Genomic DNA, 12,918 nt, shown 5'->3' with positions numbered 1-12,918 from the left:
AAACCGAATCGAGGAGCTTCTGTGTCCATCTCCGGTGGTTGTTTGGAAGTTGCGTTCCCATCCCCATCCCCATCCCCATCTCCATCTCATCCTTCGTCGTCAATCTGATCTTTTGGGTGGGGGCAAAAACGTAAAGTTCTCGTGGCTTAGACGAACACGTTGTTTCTCTGTATTCTCTCATGATTAATCCATTTTATTTGAGAAAAAAATAAAATTATTAACAAAAGTAAATAATAATAATAATAATAATAATAATAATTGTAAAGATGCTGAACTTTTGATGAAATATTTGGAATAAGGTGCAAGAGGCAAATATTTATTAAGATGTTGAACTTTTGATGAAATATTTTTATTTTATTTTATTTATTATTTTACTTATAAAATTTTTGAATATATAATTTATATGAACATGATATTTCTATTGTTTGATAATAAAACTGTGAATCTAATTTTTTTTAAAATTTGATATTTCTATATTATTCTAGCAATAACTTTCTGCATCGATTTTTGATTTAGAAAAAAATCAAATTCATCCGAAAATATACTCATAATTCTTTATTTAATTATCTACCCAAACTGTTATTTCAATTGATCATACAAAATCTATAAAATAGAGATTATTGATTTTGACATTTAAGTGCTCTCTTGCTTATAACTCTCCGTTGAAAATTATGATTTACATAAAACATGATTTATTATAAACTAGACTCATAAATCTTATTATGTATAGCTGATTTGAAAGATTTGAAGTATAAATGCTATTGAATTATATAAAATAGAGATAATATTCTCTGACCTTTGGTTACTAAATTGTTTATAACTCCTTGTTCAAAACTCCAAATCATACAAAACTTAATTTATCTAAAATTATATTGATACATCTTTCGAATGACGTATAATTTGTGTAAATTAGAGTATAATTGATAATCCAAATAATTCATGCAATGTGCCTCTCAAATCTAATGTTGAGATAGCGAAGTGATAGGTATTGAATTCAATTATCAAATATGTATATTTTTTATATTATTATTAATAAATATATATTATATATAAAATATAATAATATAAATGAAATAGGGACTAGTAATAGAAAATGTCCTCTTTTTCGTCTTCATAATCATTTATTCTTCCAATCCTTATCCCATTAAGTGTGAGTATTCTGATTTTTCCCCATCAATAGATTAACTATTCTAAACTAAGTTGGAATTGAGTTCTTGGGCTTCGTTTCATTTCTTGAGATCTAGAATCAAAATCGATAATGTCAATTTGATTTGAATCGATCGAAAAAATAAAAAATCTAAATGATCATATGCCCCTCAAATTTATTCCTTTATATCTTAATAAGTGACAAGAGAGGTATTTTTATTAAAAAAATTAAAATAAAAACATTAAAATTAAGATAGATGATTCTAGTTTGGAATCAAAATTGTCTAGAATTGGTTCCGTTTCCATTTCAAGTTTGACAAAATCAAAGTCAAAATCGTCTAAAACCTCTTAATAGAATCAGAATCGTCGATTCTAGAATAAAAATTGTTCGTATCGTAGATTGTTATCATACGAGAGTTACCAAAACAATATATACAATATAATAGTAATAGTAATAATAATAATAATAATAATAATAATAATGTAGATACAAGTAAGAGACAGAGGAGAGGAGGTGGAGTGAGTTCAACCGCAAGATGCATTTTAAATTTCAGTCATCATCAAATCCTATAAAAAAAAAGAAAGACACGAATAAGAATGTGTTTTGATTCATCAAAAGTCACATCCACACATCATCATGTGGTGGCAATAAAACTCGACTTGCACAAAATGTTCTCCTATCGTTCAATTCATCCTTCTGAGTCTGGCAATGCAACTTGGGAATCAATCCATCAATGTCAGATTTGGTTGATGCATCATTCATTACTCTCAACCCCAAAAAAATAAGACTGCACGAAATGCATCAGATTGGCCATCACCAATATTACTTTCACTAACCCAAACACGCCATCTCATTATTGCTTCTTCTGTCATCATCTTCACAACGTCAGACTCTGCCGAGTCTTATGCCCTTCCTCTTCTTCTTCTTCTTCTTCTTCTATCTCACCTCGCGATGCCATCCACATCACCACACGCAACATAGCGGATGGCTTCCTTATCCATCAAGTCTCCGTCTCTCGTTGCATATCATATCATATCACCACCAATTAGCCAAGTCAAATCCATCATTGGTGATGCCTCACTCGGTCGAGTGTTGGGAAAGAACATATAAATAGAGAGGTAGATGCAGTCGGTCGAGCGTTGAAGATGAACAACACGAAGGAGGAACGTTAAAGAAATTGATCATTGGGTGTAAAGTTGCACTGCTAATCTTTATCTTAATATCAAAATATTTCTGCCAGTCACACATCATTCAAGCACGTAGAAAACAAAGCGCATGCATGGCGATGCCATCAATCTTCTCCCGCATTGATGGCATCAAATTACATCATAACGTGTGTCTGATCTAAGGAAGAAACTATTACGTATTATTATTAGCTCCGATAAGTATTTTTAGTCCTAAAATAACTTCAATCGTTTGGTGATGGAATGCATGCCTTACATCGAGATTTTGGTGATGGAAATGCATAAACAATACACAGTCTGATGCTTTTAAGACCTGCTCGAGTGGATCTGAGGAGATCGTGTGAGAATTGGTAATCATACATTTGACTTTTTTGGTGTGTTCTTTTATTGCTGATTTCATCGTATAGTCTTGCCGGTCTTATTGCACTTAAAAATGTCACAGCACCGCAACGTTCCTTCGCCTCTCCGACGTAAACCAGCGATGGCCGCTTCTTCATCTACTCGTATGCCCGAGATCAGGGAGACGGAGGAAGGGCATGCCGCACGCGCGAGTCCTCCGCCGACGCCGACCACGCTGGTGATGGACAAGACCCTGTCGACGGCGGCGAACCTCGCGCAGCTCCTGCCGACCGGCACCGTGCTGACCTTCCAAGCCCTCGCCCCATCCTTCACCCGCGGAGGCGCGTGCTACGCCTCCAACAGGTGCCTCATCTCCGTCCTCATCGCCCTCAACGCCGTCTCCTGCGTCTTCTTCTCGATCACCGACAGCCTCGTCGGCGCCGACAACAGGCTCTACTACGGCGTCGCCACGCTGCGGAGCCTCTACGTCTTCAACTACAACGGGGCGGACGAGGAGGTGCGGAGGCGGGTGTTGGGCGACCTGGAGGAGTACCGGCTGCGGCCGCTGGACTACGTGCATGCCGTCTTCACCGTGCTGGTGTTCCTGACGATAGCCTTCGGCGACGCCATGGTTCAGCACTGCTTGTTCCCGGACGCGGGACCGAACGCGAGGGAGCTGCTCGTGAACCTGCCGCTCGGCGCAGGGGTGGTGTCGACGCTGGTGTTCATCGTCTTCCCCACCTCTCGCAAGGGGATCGGATACACTAACACGGCACCCACTTCACAGTAGATTTGCTACATGTTGGTTTTTCCATTATGATCGCGTAGGTGAATCCTTGTTCTCGTATGATCGATTAAACTGTAATTGTATGCACTTTTATGTATTATATATGCATAAATATAATAAGAAAAACAGATTATTATTTGTGACCCCCTTTTTGTTATTTACAATCGTCTTGTTGCGGCGTCAAGCAGCACCGGCGATGACGGCCAGTGGTGTCGACGGTGGCTGTATCAACAGCAGCGGGGATGGAAAGCGGGATACATACAATATGGGAGGGGGTTATTGGGAAGAAAAAGAAATAATAATAATAAATTGGATAATACTAAAGTGTAAAATAATAGTTTTATTATTATTTTAATTATTTATCTATAATAAGAGATTTTGAACAGTAAAAAGATCGTAAATAGTAAGATTCTAAAAAAAAAAATCTAAATGATCAAATCTAACTGAAGGGACTAATTTAGGGAACAAATAAATAATCCCCAATTTCGTTTGGATTTCAAAGCAGTTAGAAAAAAAAAAAAAAAATACTCGATAAATATGTCCATTCCACCGGCTTAATAAATAGTTAACCGAAGGTACGGAACAAATGATCTCCTAATTTCGATTTGCAAATGATGAACCGGAGCTAATCATTGCAAATTTCTCTACCAAATTGTTGCATATTTCTCCACCAAATAGCTGCTGCATATTTCCTCCTCTACTGCAGCATCTTTGCAACTACCTCCTCTATTATAGCTACCTCATTTGCTATAGTATCACTGCTCCTCGCTGCAGCTATCTCCTCTACTATACCTACCCCTCTGTTACATCTTTCTCCTTTGCTTCTCCTTTGCTGCACATTTTTCCTCAGCTGTAGCATCATTTCTTCCTTCTTCTCCTCCATACGGTCTACTCCGAATCATACTCAAAGGATATCCTTTAACGCCATCCACATCATTCACGCACAGAGAAAACAAAGCGCATGCATGCATGCATTGCCACTAATCTTTCTTTCTTTTTGTTCCGTCGCCATCTTCTTTCTGGTGATCAGATCCTCTTTTTCATTCTAAAATTATAAGCATAAAAAATATAATCATATTTATGTTATATAAAAAAAATTAATATCAAAAATTAAATTCAAATAATCATAGATTAAAATTTAGATGTACGTAACTTTCTATTCACAAAAACCTTTCGACTTTTGAATTCTTAAAATATATGTAATCTTTATTATGTATGTTATCATACGTAGAAGGTACTATAAGTAATTAAAAGAGTCAGTCGTATCATAATTAACCTTTTATTTAGTAACCTATAATTATAAATTCAATTAGATTTATAATATTTATTACTCAAAAAAATAAAATTATATAATCTAATAAAAAAACATTAAATTATTTAAGAATTAGGAATTCTTAGGATTCATCTATTCTATAAATACCTTATATATTTCAAGATTTTGGTGACCAAAATATATTTTGATGATCTTAAAAGAGGTTATTAGTCTTGTCCCGTAGATACAGGTAATCTTTTGTATTATCTTATTGGTTTGTTCTTTTTTATCTTTGATTTCAATGTGTTCTTCACCACAACATTTATTTGTACAGTCTTACTGGCCACGTTGCACTTTGAATGCCATAGAACTCCAACATTTCTTCGTCTCTCCGACTTCAACCAGCAATGGCCGCTTCTTGGGTTGCTCGTATACCCGAGAGCTCGGAGATGCAGGAAGGGCATGCTGCACGTGCGAGTCCTCATCCGAAGCAAAGCAGCTGGGTGGTCGACAAGACCCTATCGACGGCGTCGAACCTCGCGCAGCTCCTGCCGACCGCCACCGTACTGGCCTTCCAATCCCTCTCCCCATCCTTCACCCGCCGAGGCGAGTGCTACGCCACCAATCGGGAACTCACCTGCGTTCTCATCGCCCTCAGCGCCGTCTCCTGCGCCTTCTTCTCGATCACCGACAGCCTCGTCGGCGCCGACAACAAGCTCTACTACGGGGTCGCCACGCTGCGGGGCCTCTACGTCTTCAACCGCAACGGGGCGAACGAGGAGGAGCGGAGGCGGGTGTTCGGCGACCTGGAGGAGTACCGGCTGCGGCCGCTGGACTGCGTGCATGCTGTCTTCGCCGTGCTGGTGTTCCTGACGTTAGCCTTCAGCGACGCCATGGTTCAGCACTGCTTGTTCCCGGACTCGGGAACGAACGCGAGGGAGCTCCTCGTGAATCTGCCGCTCGGTGCAGGGGTGGTGTCGACGCTGGTGTTCATGCTCTTCCCCACCTCCCGCAAGGGCATCGGATACACAAACGTGACACCCACGTCACGGTAAATTTGCTCTATGTTGTTATACAGTGGAATCCTTATTCTTGTATGCTTAATTGTGCTGTAATCGTAATATATATATATATATATATATATATATATATATATATATATATATATATATATATATATATATATATATATATAGTGTTATTGTATGTTTAATTGTGCTTAATTGTGAAAAATATTTTGAAAAAATTTCAAATAATGTCTAAATTAGAGAAAAATCTGATAGAACATGTTTTTTTTAGAATGATCATTATATTCCTATTGACCATTACACTCCACCCAACCCCTGATCGCCTAGTGATGTCTTTGTTTAGTCGATTGTTCTCCTTCACTCCCTAATAGTCGCTCATCACCCATGACGCAAGTGTAGTTGTGGATGGAGGCATTGTAGGCCTCATTATCATTATCATTAGACTCTAATCGTTGCCTCCCCTTCTCTCCATCTTATCAAATTCATCGCTCACAACTCTCCGCATGAGGAAGGTGCAAGGGTTGTTACTACTACCGTCATTGATCTTGCCTATCTTGCTTTTACGTGTCATGCCCACCGAGAGGGGAGGGGGGAAGGACAATAGTATCTATAGAGACATCAATGACCTTCGCAAAATGACTGTGGGTGGACGACTCCCATGAGGGTATAGTGATGCTAGCAGTATAAGAAGAAAAAGATAAAAGTGAAATCGATAGAGAGATGAATAAAATAATATTCTCACATTATTATAGGACATTTATAACAAATTTTGAAAATGACTAACGATGCCAACAGTGTTCATAGAGGCATCAATGACCCTCACACTAAGACTATGGGTGATGATTTCGATACGAGCATAACAATGATGGTGGTGTAGGAAGAAGAAGGTGAAAGTGGATCCGATAAAGAGAAGAATAAAATAATATTCTCACATGATTATAGGACATTTATAATAAATTTTTAAAATGACGAACGTTAAGGATGTCTCCGGTGACATCAATGGTCTCACACGAGGACCATGAGTGACGACTCCGATAAGAGAATAGTGACAATGATGGTACAATGATGATGATGATGTATATAATAGAAGACGAAAATGGATCCGATAGAGAGAAGAATAAAATAAGATTCTCACGTTACTAGAGGACTTTTACAATAAATTCTCAAAATTAGAGAATCGATGCCAAATATTATACTGGTGGCATTGTGGACACGTGTAACTATAGCTGAGGAACCTTCCTCTACTTTGGGGCCTCGCGGGCCTATGATTGCTTTAACAAATGAAGGTCCGTACATGAGTGCCACAATATTTTTTGACACCATAAAGTATCATAGTTATCAAAATAAAAATACCTCTGTTTTTTGTTTGTGTACATCATTCATAAATTATGTGTACGTGTTGCGAGAGGTCACACACCCACGCACACATATATATATATAAGGAACAGTTCCCGTCGTTGTTGTGGTGGCTTGCGGAGGGCGACGGGCAGCGGAGCGTGGTGTCAGGTATCAGGGAAATCCTCTCTTTTAATCTGTATAAATAGGGGGAGAATATGTTAAACAGCTTCTTCAATAATTCTTTGTCTTTTATTCTTTCCAACATGGTATCAGAGCAAGTGAGACGAGCGAGACTCCACGGCCATCGAAGTCTATCATTCATTACATCCCTTGTCTTTGTAGAGTAGAGAAGGAGGAACTCTTTCCCATCGGACTCGCTTCTTTGTCGGACTCACCTCTCCGTCCGCTATACGGTCGTTCGCTGTACGACGTGTGACGTCTTCGTTGCTACCCCAGTCGTTGTCGTGACCACACCTGGCATCGCCATCAGGTGCGGCCACAACAACGAGGGCCTGCCTTTGTTGTGGTGGCTTGCGGAGGGCGACGGGCAGCGGAGCGCGTTCATGCGGGCCGAGCGGAGGGCCGGGCGGCTGATCTTGACCGAGGTGCGGATCCAGCGGCCGGAGCTCTTCCACGCGCGTCGGGAAGACGGAGGGCTCCGATTGCATCGGATCGGATCGGATGGCGGGGACGAGGCTGCTGCCGCGGCGACTCAGGAAGGCGAGGCACTGGGGCGGCCAGCGGCAACCCTTTGTGGTGGAACCATCGATTCGTGACGACGGCGTCACGCAAACTTGATTCAGACACGGTCCATCTGAAATTAGCTCGGTCCGGTCCGGTACGGTCCGCTTTTTCCCGGTCAACGCCAAGTTTTGATTTTGTTGGAGGGAATCTTGGCATCAGGGAGAAAGAATAACTATTAAAAGAAAAGGAAAAATAAAGAAGGAAGACATGATATAAATTAGCAATTGTGAGAAATCTATGTAAAATTGGATCATCCAAGCAGCAAATTACTTTCTTTTCAGCATAAATTTCCAAGATGAATAACATCAAAACGCAGTAGAGAAAATACAACTCTGGCAGGCAAAGAACTCACCCGGCAATTATATTCTTGATTATAACAAGATGGACATTAACGCAAACGAGGACAAGAGTGCATCGAGAGTTACGTATGGGAACCATTCGCTGACGTCTCTGATTCGAGTCCGGATGTGGGACTGCGGCGTCAGGTCGGTGGTCTTCTCGTCGAAGGAGGGCAAGAAGAATCTCCTTGGAACTGCGCGCGTGCAGATGGACTCGGCGTTGCTCAAGACCGCCGCGGTGAGATTCGCAGTCAATGTGTTTCCAGACCGCCTTGTTGGTTTACCATGCCCAGCACACGCGGCCGCGGCCGCGGCCTCGGCTACCGCCACTAACGCGGACTTCACGAAGCGCGGTTGCGGCCGGGACGGAGCGAAGCCGAAGACGAAGCCGATCTGAGTCAACGCCACCGTGTAAGCACAACAGCGACACTGCATGACGGCGGCTTCGACGCCGCCGCCAAGCCGATTTTAATTTTTTTGTTAAGGTTTAAAGAGTAATTTAATGGTTATTCCCTTCTCTTCCTTTCCGAAAGATGATTTTGCGGCCGATTTTAAATTTTTATTAAGGTTTAAAGAGTAATTTAACTGTTATTCCCTTCTCTTCCTTTCCGAAAGATGATTTTAGCTGACGCCATGGCTTGTTGTCTTGAGCAGCACGATTGCAAGAGCGCGACGCGCGACGCGCGGCTAAGGTCGGTCGAGCTGCCCATTTATTATTACTTTTATTCCGTTTGGCCATCGCGCTCTCGCGTTCTTTATATATATGTGACCTCAGCTGAGTCTTGCCCGCCAGCTCGCGTTCTCTTTCCGTGGCCATTAAGCTGAATCCTGGGAAAGCAGTAGAGAGGGTTGCGGTTCTTGCGATGTCTCCGAGTGCGGCGAGGGGAGAGCTGCGGGAGACGCGGTTCCGAGGTGTGAGGAAGCGGCGATGGGGGCGGTTCGCGGCGGAGATCCGCGACCCTGCCAAGAGGAGCCGCGTGTGGCTCGGCACATTCGACACCGCCGAGGAGGCGGCGCGCGCCTACGACGCCGCCGCCCTCCGGTTCCGCGGCACCAAGGCCAAGACCAACTTCGCCTACCCCGGCCCTCTCTACGCCCCTGTCGTCGCCGGATCCGTCCCCTCCAGCCCCAGCAACAGCAACGCCGAGTCCTCCACCCCCTCCCCGAAGGCCGGTGCCGTCACCGCTCTCCTGCCGCTCGATCTCGAGCTCGGCCACGCGTCCGCCAGGTTCTCCTTCCCTCACCGTCCGGCCTCCTCCGCGCGGGAGGCGACGGTGAGCCACCACTGTCTCGCGTTGGGCCGAGCAACGGCCTTGACCGGGATGAGTGTCTGTGACCGTTTACAGAGTGCGTCGGATTCGGTCTCGCCGGCGGAGCCGACTATGAGGCTTCCCTTCGACGTCGATCTCAACCTGTCTCCTCCATCCGAGGTGGTCTGATCCAAACGCCCGGGGTTAGATCCGAAAATTTACCTATACACACACACACACAGACAATATTTCTCGATGTAATTTTCCTTTTTCTTTTTGCACTGAGAAAGTGAATCAGACAAAGACATCCAACTCAGTGTTATATTTACTACTCATTTTACTTATGCTATCCCACTAAAAAGTTTAGCCACGTGTAATTGATGAATTACCATGTCATTCGATGAGGGTGATAATTACGATAAGACTTGCATGACGCTCGCTGACGCTCGGCATCCATGTCGGACTGACAACGCGTGGCTGACACGGGTCGTAATACCAATCGAGGCCCATTAACGACCGTTCAGGCTCGATTCCGTACGTCACGCCAATAGCGATGTCAGACGTCATCAGAAGGTACGATCATACCCCCTGCGAGCAGGCACATCAGGTAACACCGAACTCCCCTATAAAGACCCTTGCATTCTAAACGAAAAAAAGGGGGGGTGACAATCATCGTCTAACTTAATCATCAGAGGGGTCGGGTCGAGCATCCCGACCCGACCTGCGTGCAGGGACGAAGACGAGGCGCTTCTCTACGGGCGCGTCGGCAAGGAGCCTATTCCTGAAGGAAATAGCGATCTGTCATCCGGACTCGAACCAAGCCGCGTGGGCCCTGAGGCCACGGCTAAGAAGTTATTTACACAAACGTCGTTATTACAGTTTTCTGTGAGCAATCGGATAAGATCGTAGTACCGTTCAATGCACGTGACTGGTACTGGTAAGTACAATCTCACCTTGTAGGTGCTGCAGCTATTGGATCTACCGCCACGTGTCTCTTAGTATTCTTTCCTGCGTGCCGTGGACCTTAGAATTGGCATCACATCGAACGAATGAGTTCGCGAATCGCATGCTGTCAAGGACGCGATCCGTTAATGAGAGCGAGCCACGTGTCTGTCGATTGCATCAGCAAAAGGGGGAAGGGGGGGCAAATCTACGTCAGAGGGTGCTTTGAGATCTGTGCGAACCAATCTAACTGCCAGGAAATATTTCGTCTTATCAAACAAAAAAAATAAATAAATAAAACTCGAATATTTAAATGAATAAGATTGCTATTCCTAGTCATGATTGAGTCGTGTTACATAATGACTAAATGCCTCCGAGGTATATTCCAAGGTCACGCACGATTTGATGACCACTTCTTGTATGACTGACAACTTGTGATTCACATTGCCAAAATTCCTAATTGACTCGGTCACATGAATTGGCAACTCATTAATTACGTCAGTCTGCTTTTTATAATAACTTAGTAAGAAGATTGTTGACAACATCGTATTATGATGTCATAAAATTATATTAAATCATAATTATAATATAGTGACGGGTGACGGGATCGGTCGGTAAAATAAAGTAATCCCGACCGTCCATCAGTGATAAGGTGTCTCAACTGCGTCGCACGTGATCGATGCTACTATATGAGAGAGTCCACTCCCGCCGCCGAGGTCCGTCGAAGAGGAAACCCTAATCGAGCCCCGGGAGCAAATGGCGAAGTCGCTGCGGTCGAAGAGGAAGAAGAGGCTGCGCACGTTGAGGAGGGAGATCTCGGAGCCCTTCTACGAGAAGAAGGAGGCGGCCAAGCTCGCCGCTCAGGAGGCCGCGCTCGCCGCCCCCAAGCTCCCCGTCAAAGCCCCCGTCGCCTCTGATGAACCCGCGGCCGAGTTAGCCTCCTCCATGGGTGAGTTCCAATTTCGTCTTAACCCGCCTTCTGTGATCCTTAGTCTTCCGATCGGAACCAACTCTAGTTTGTTGCATTTCCTATTACACTCGCGCAAGATGCATGTTTTGCTCCCCCAGTTCCCTTCAGCATGTTGATCATAAACAAATGCACCTGATGGATTATAGCTTCACTCGGAGGCGAATAGGAAACCCATTCGATGAATCCCTTTGAATGTTACTTCTTTGTGGTAAAAGTGAACATTTGTGTCGTCATAAAGTGCTCTGTAAGAAACATAAAATTAGTGGTTTGTGGTGCTGAATTTTTTAGATTAGAGTGAAGAAATTAGCTTTATCATATGCGTATGCAAAACTAATGCTTTTGTCTCACCTTTGGTGTCTTATTAGCCTATTTTCCTTGGGTTATTGACTACATAATATGCATGAATTTAATTGGCGTCTTATTAGCCTATTTTCCTTGGGTTATTGACTACATAATATGCATGAATTTAATTGGTGTCTTATTAGCCTATTTTCCTTGGGTTATTGATTACATAATATGCATGAATTTAATTGGTATCTTATCAGCCTATTTTCCTTTGGTTATGTAGTATTTTCTTTGGGTTATTAACTCCATAATATGCATGAATTTAATTGGTTCGAGGGCAGTTGGATATTTTTATCAGATTGCTTGTAAAAAGCCATTTTGTGTGGACAATGCTGATCTTTTTCTAGATGCCTCTGTGCTAAAAACAACTCGATCTTTTAATTTAGCTACTGGCAGCTACACTATGATCATCTTCTTATATCTTGAAATTTTAAGTTGTCAGAATTCTGTACTAGAAGCTCTGCTGCAAGCAAAACATTGTATTGCAATTTCTTCAAGTAGTTGAAGGTTTCTGATTTTTTTTTTTCATTTAAAAGCGTATTTGCGGTGATGTATTTGCGGTGATGTTTTGGTGTCTCTGATATCCTTGAGGTTAGAATACAGAACTTGTGTGTGCTTGTGCCAAAAGCTTTGAGTTTGGCTGCATCAAAGTTATTGCCATGGTTTAATACCCTATGGAGTTGGAGACTTGCACTAAGGGTGTTTACAGTTGTGTTAAATATGTTGTTATACTAAATTGTCTCTCTCTCTGGTATCTTGTGGTAGTTTGCTTATGTCTATTCTACAGGGCTTTTACTTGTCATATGTAATTGTTCTTGGACAGATGTTGAAATGGGTGACGGAGGAAGTTCTCATGATCAGTCCAAGTCACTTCTGAAGCCCATTGGTGGTATAGGGAAGAAAATGCTAAAGAAGAAACTAAAGCTAAAAGGCAAGAAACGTGGTAAAGGGAAAGGGAAGATCAGCAAACGCAAGATATAACTATGCTTTTAATTGGCAATCTGGAGTTGGGTTGGGGTTTCAAACTTCTATTTCAATCCCCACTGCGTTGCTCTCTGGTTAGGCTTTCTTTGGACGATGATAAGATGCTTTTACAGAATCATTTTTAATCGATTAAATCACTGTATGCTGCATATTTTTCTACACAGCATCTATAAGCCAAATTTTGTTTGAGTGGATAATGACCTATGTAAATTGGACTCTGCTTAGTTTCATTACCAAATAGTAGTTGTGGTGTTCTTGTGTGCTTTCTCA

The 12,918-nt window shown here is 42.6% G+C and overlaps 4 protein-coding genes across 4 annotated transcripts; all 4 read left to right on the top strand.

Moving 5' to 3' along the window:
- Positions 1 to 2,738: 2,738 nt before the first annotated feature.
- On the top strand, positions 2,739 to 3,547 carry LOC103986298 (protein DMP3-like). Its single transcript, XM_009404258.3, has one exon. The coding sequence runs from the start codon at positions 2,765 to 2,767 to the stop codon at positions 3,458 to 3,460; it is 696 nt and encodes a 231-aa protein (XP_009402533.3). The 5' UTR covers positions 2,739 to 2,764; the 3' UTR covers positions 3,461 to 3,547.
- Positions 3,548 to 5,116: 1,569 nt separating this feature from the next.
- Positions 5,117 to 5,784, top strand: LOC103986498 (protein DMP7-like). Its single transcript, XM_009404516.2, has one exon. It carries the CDS (start codon positions 5,117 to 5,119, stop codon positions 5,762 to 5,764), a length of 648 nt encoding a protein of 215 aa, XP_009402791.2. The 3' UTR covers positions 5,765 to 5,784.
- Positions 5,785 to 9,020: 3,236 nt separating this feature from the next.
- On the top strand, positions 9,021 to 9,596 carry LOC135611619 (ethylene-responsive transcription factor 11-like). Its single transcript, XM_065107254.1, has one exon. The coding sequence runs from the start codon at positions 9,021 to 9,023 to the stop codon at positions 9,594 to 9,596; it is 576 nt and encodes a 191-aa protein (XP_064963326.1).
- A 1,461-nt stretch (positions 9,597 to 11,057) lies between these two features.
- Positions 11,058 to 12,918, top strand: LOC103986299 (uncharacterized). The gene is made up of 2 exons (XM_009404259.3): positions 11,058 to 11,298; positions 12,488 to 12,918. The coding sequence occupies exons 1-2, from the start codon at positions 11,106 to 11,108 to the stop codon at positions 12,643 to 12,645; spliced, it is 351 nt and encodes a 116-aa protein (XP_009402534.1). The 5' UTR covers positions 11,058 to 11,105; the 3' UTR covers positions 12,646 to 12,918.

This window comes from Musa acuminata, chromosome BXJ2-5, assembly GCF_036884655.1.
Source record: "Musa acuminata AAA Group cultivar baxijiao chromosome BXJ2-5, Cavendish_Baxijiao_AAA, whole genome shotgun sequence".
NCBI classification, from domain to species: Eukaryota; Viridiplantae; Streptophyta; class Magnoliopsida; order Zingiberales; family Musaceae; genus Musa; species Musa acuminata.
The sequence above is the reverse complement of the archived record's forward strand: the minus strand, read 5'-3'. Positions and strand labels throughout refer to the sequence as shown.

Bases quoted from the DNA above. Each gene is read 5' to 3' on its own strand.
- LOC103986299 (XM_009404259.3), top strand. From the start codon at position 11,106: ATGGCGAAGTCGCTGCGGTCGAAGAGGAAGAAGAGGCTGCGCACGTTG. The intron at 11,299-12,487 runs GTGAGTTCCAAT...GTTCTTGGACAG, and splicing joins CGAGTTAGCCTCCTCCATGG to ATGTTGAAATGGGTGACGGA.
- LOC103986498 (XM_009404516.2), top strand. From the start codon at position 5,117: ATGGCCGCTTCTTGGGTTGCTCGTATACCCGAGAGCTCGGAGATGCAG.
- LOC135611619 (XM_065107254.1), top strand. From the start codon at position 9,021: ATGTCTCCGAGTGCGGCGAGGGGAGAGCTGCGGGAGACGCGGTTCCGA.
- LOC103986298 (XM_009404258.3), top strand. From the start codon at position 2,765: ATGTCACAGCACCGCAACGTTCCTTCGCCTCTCCGACGTAAACCAGCG.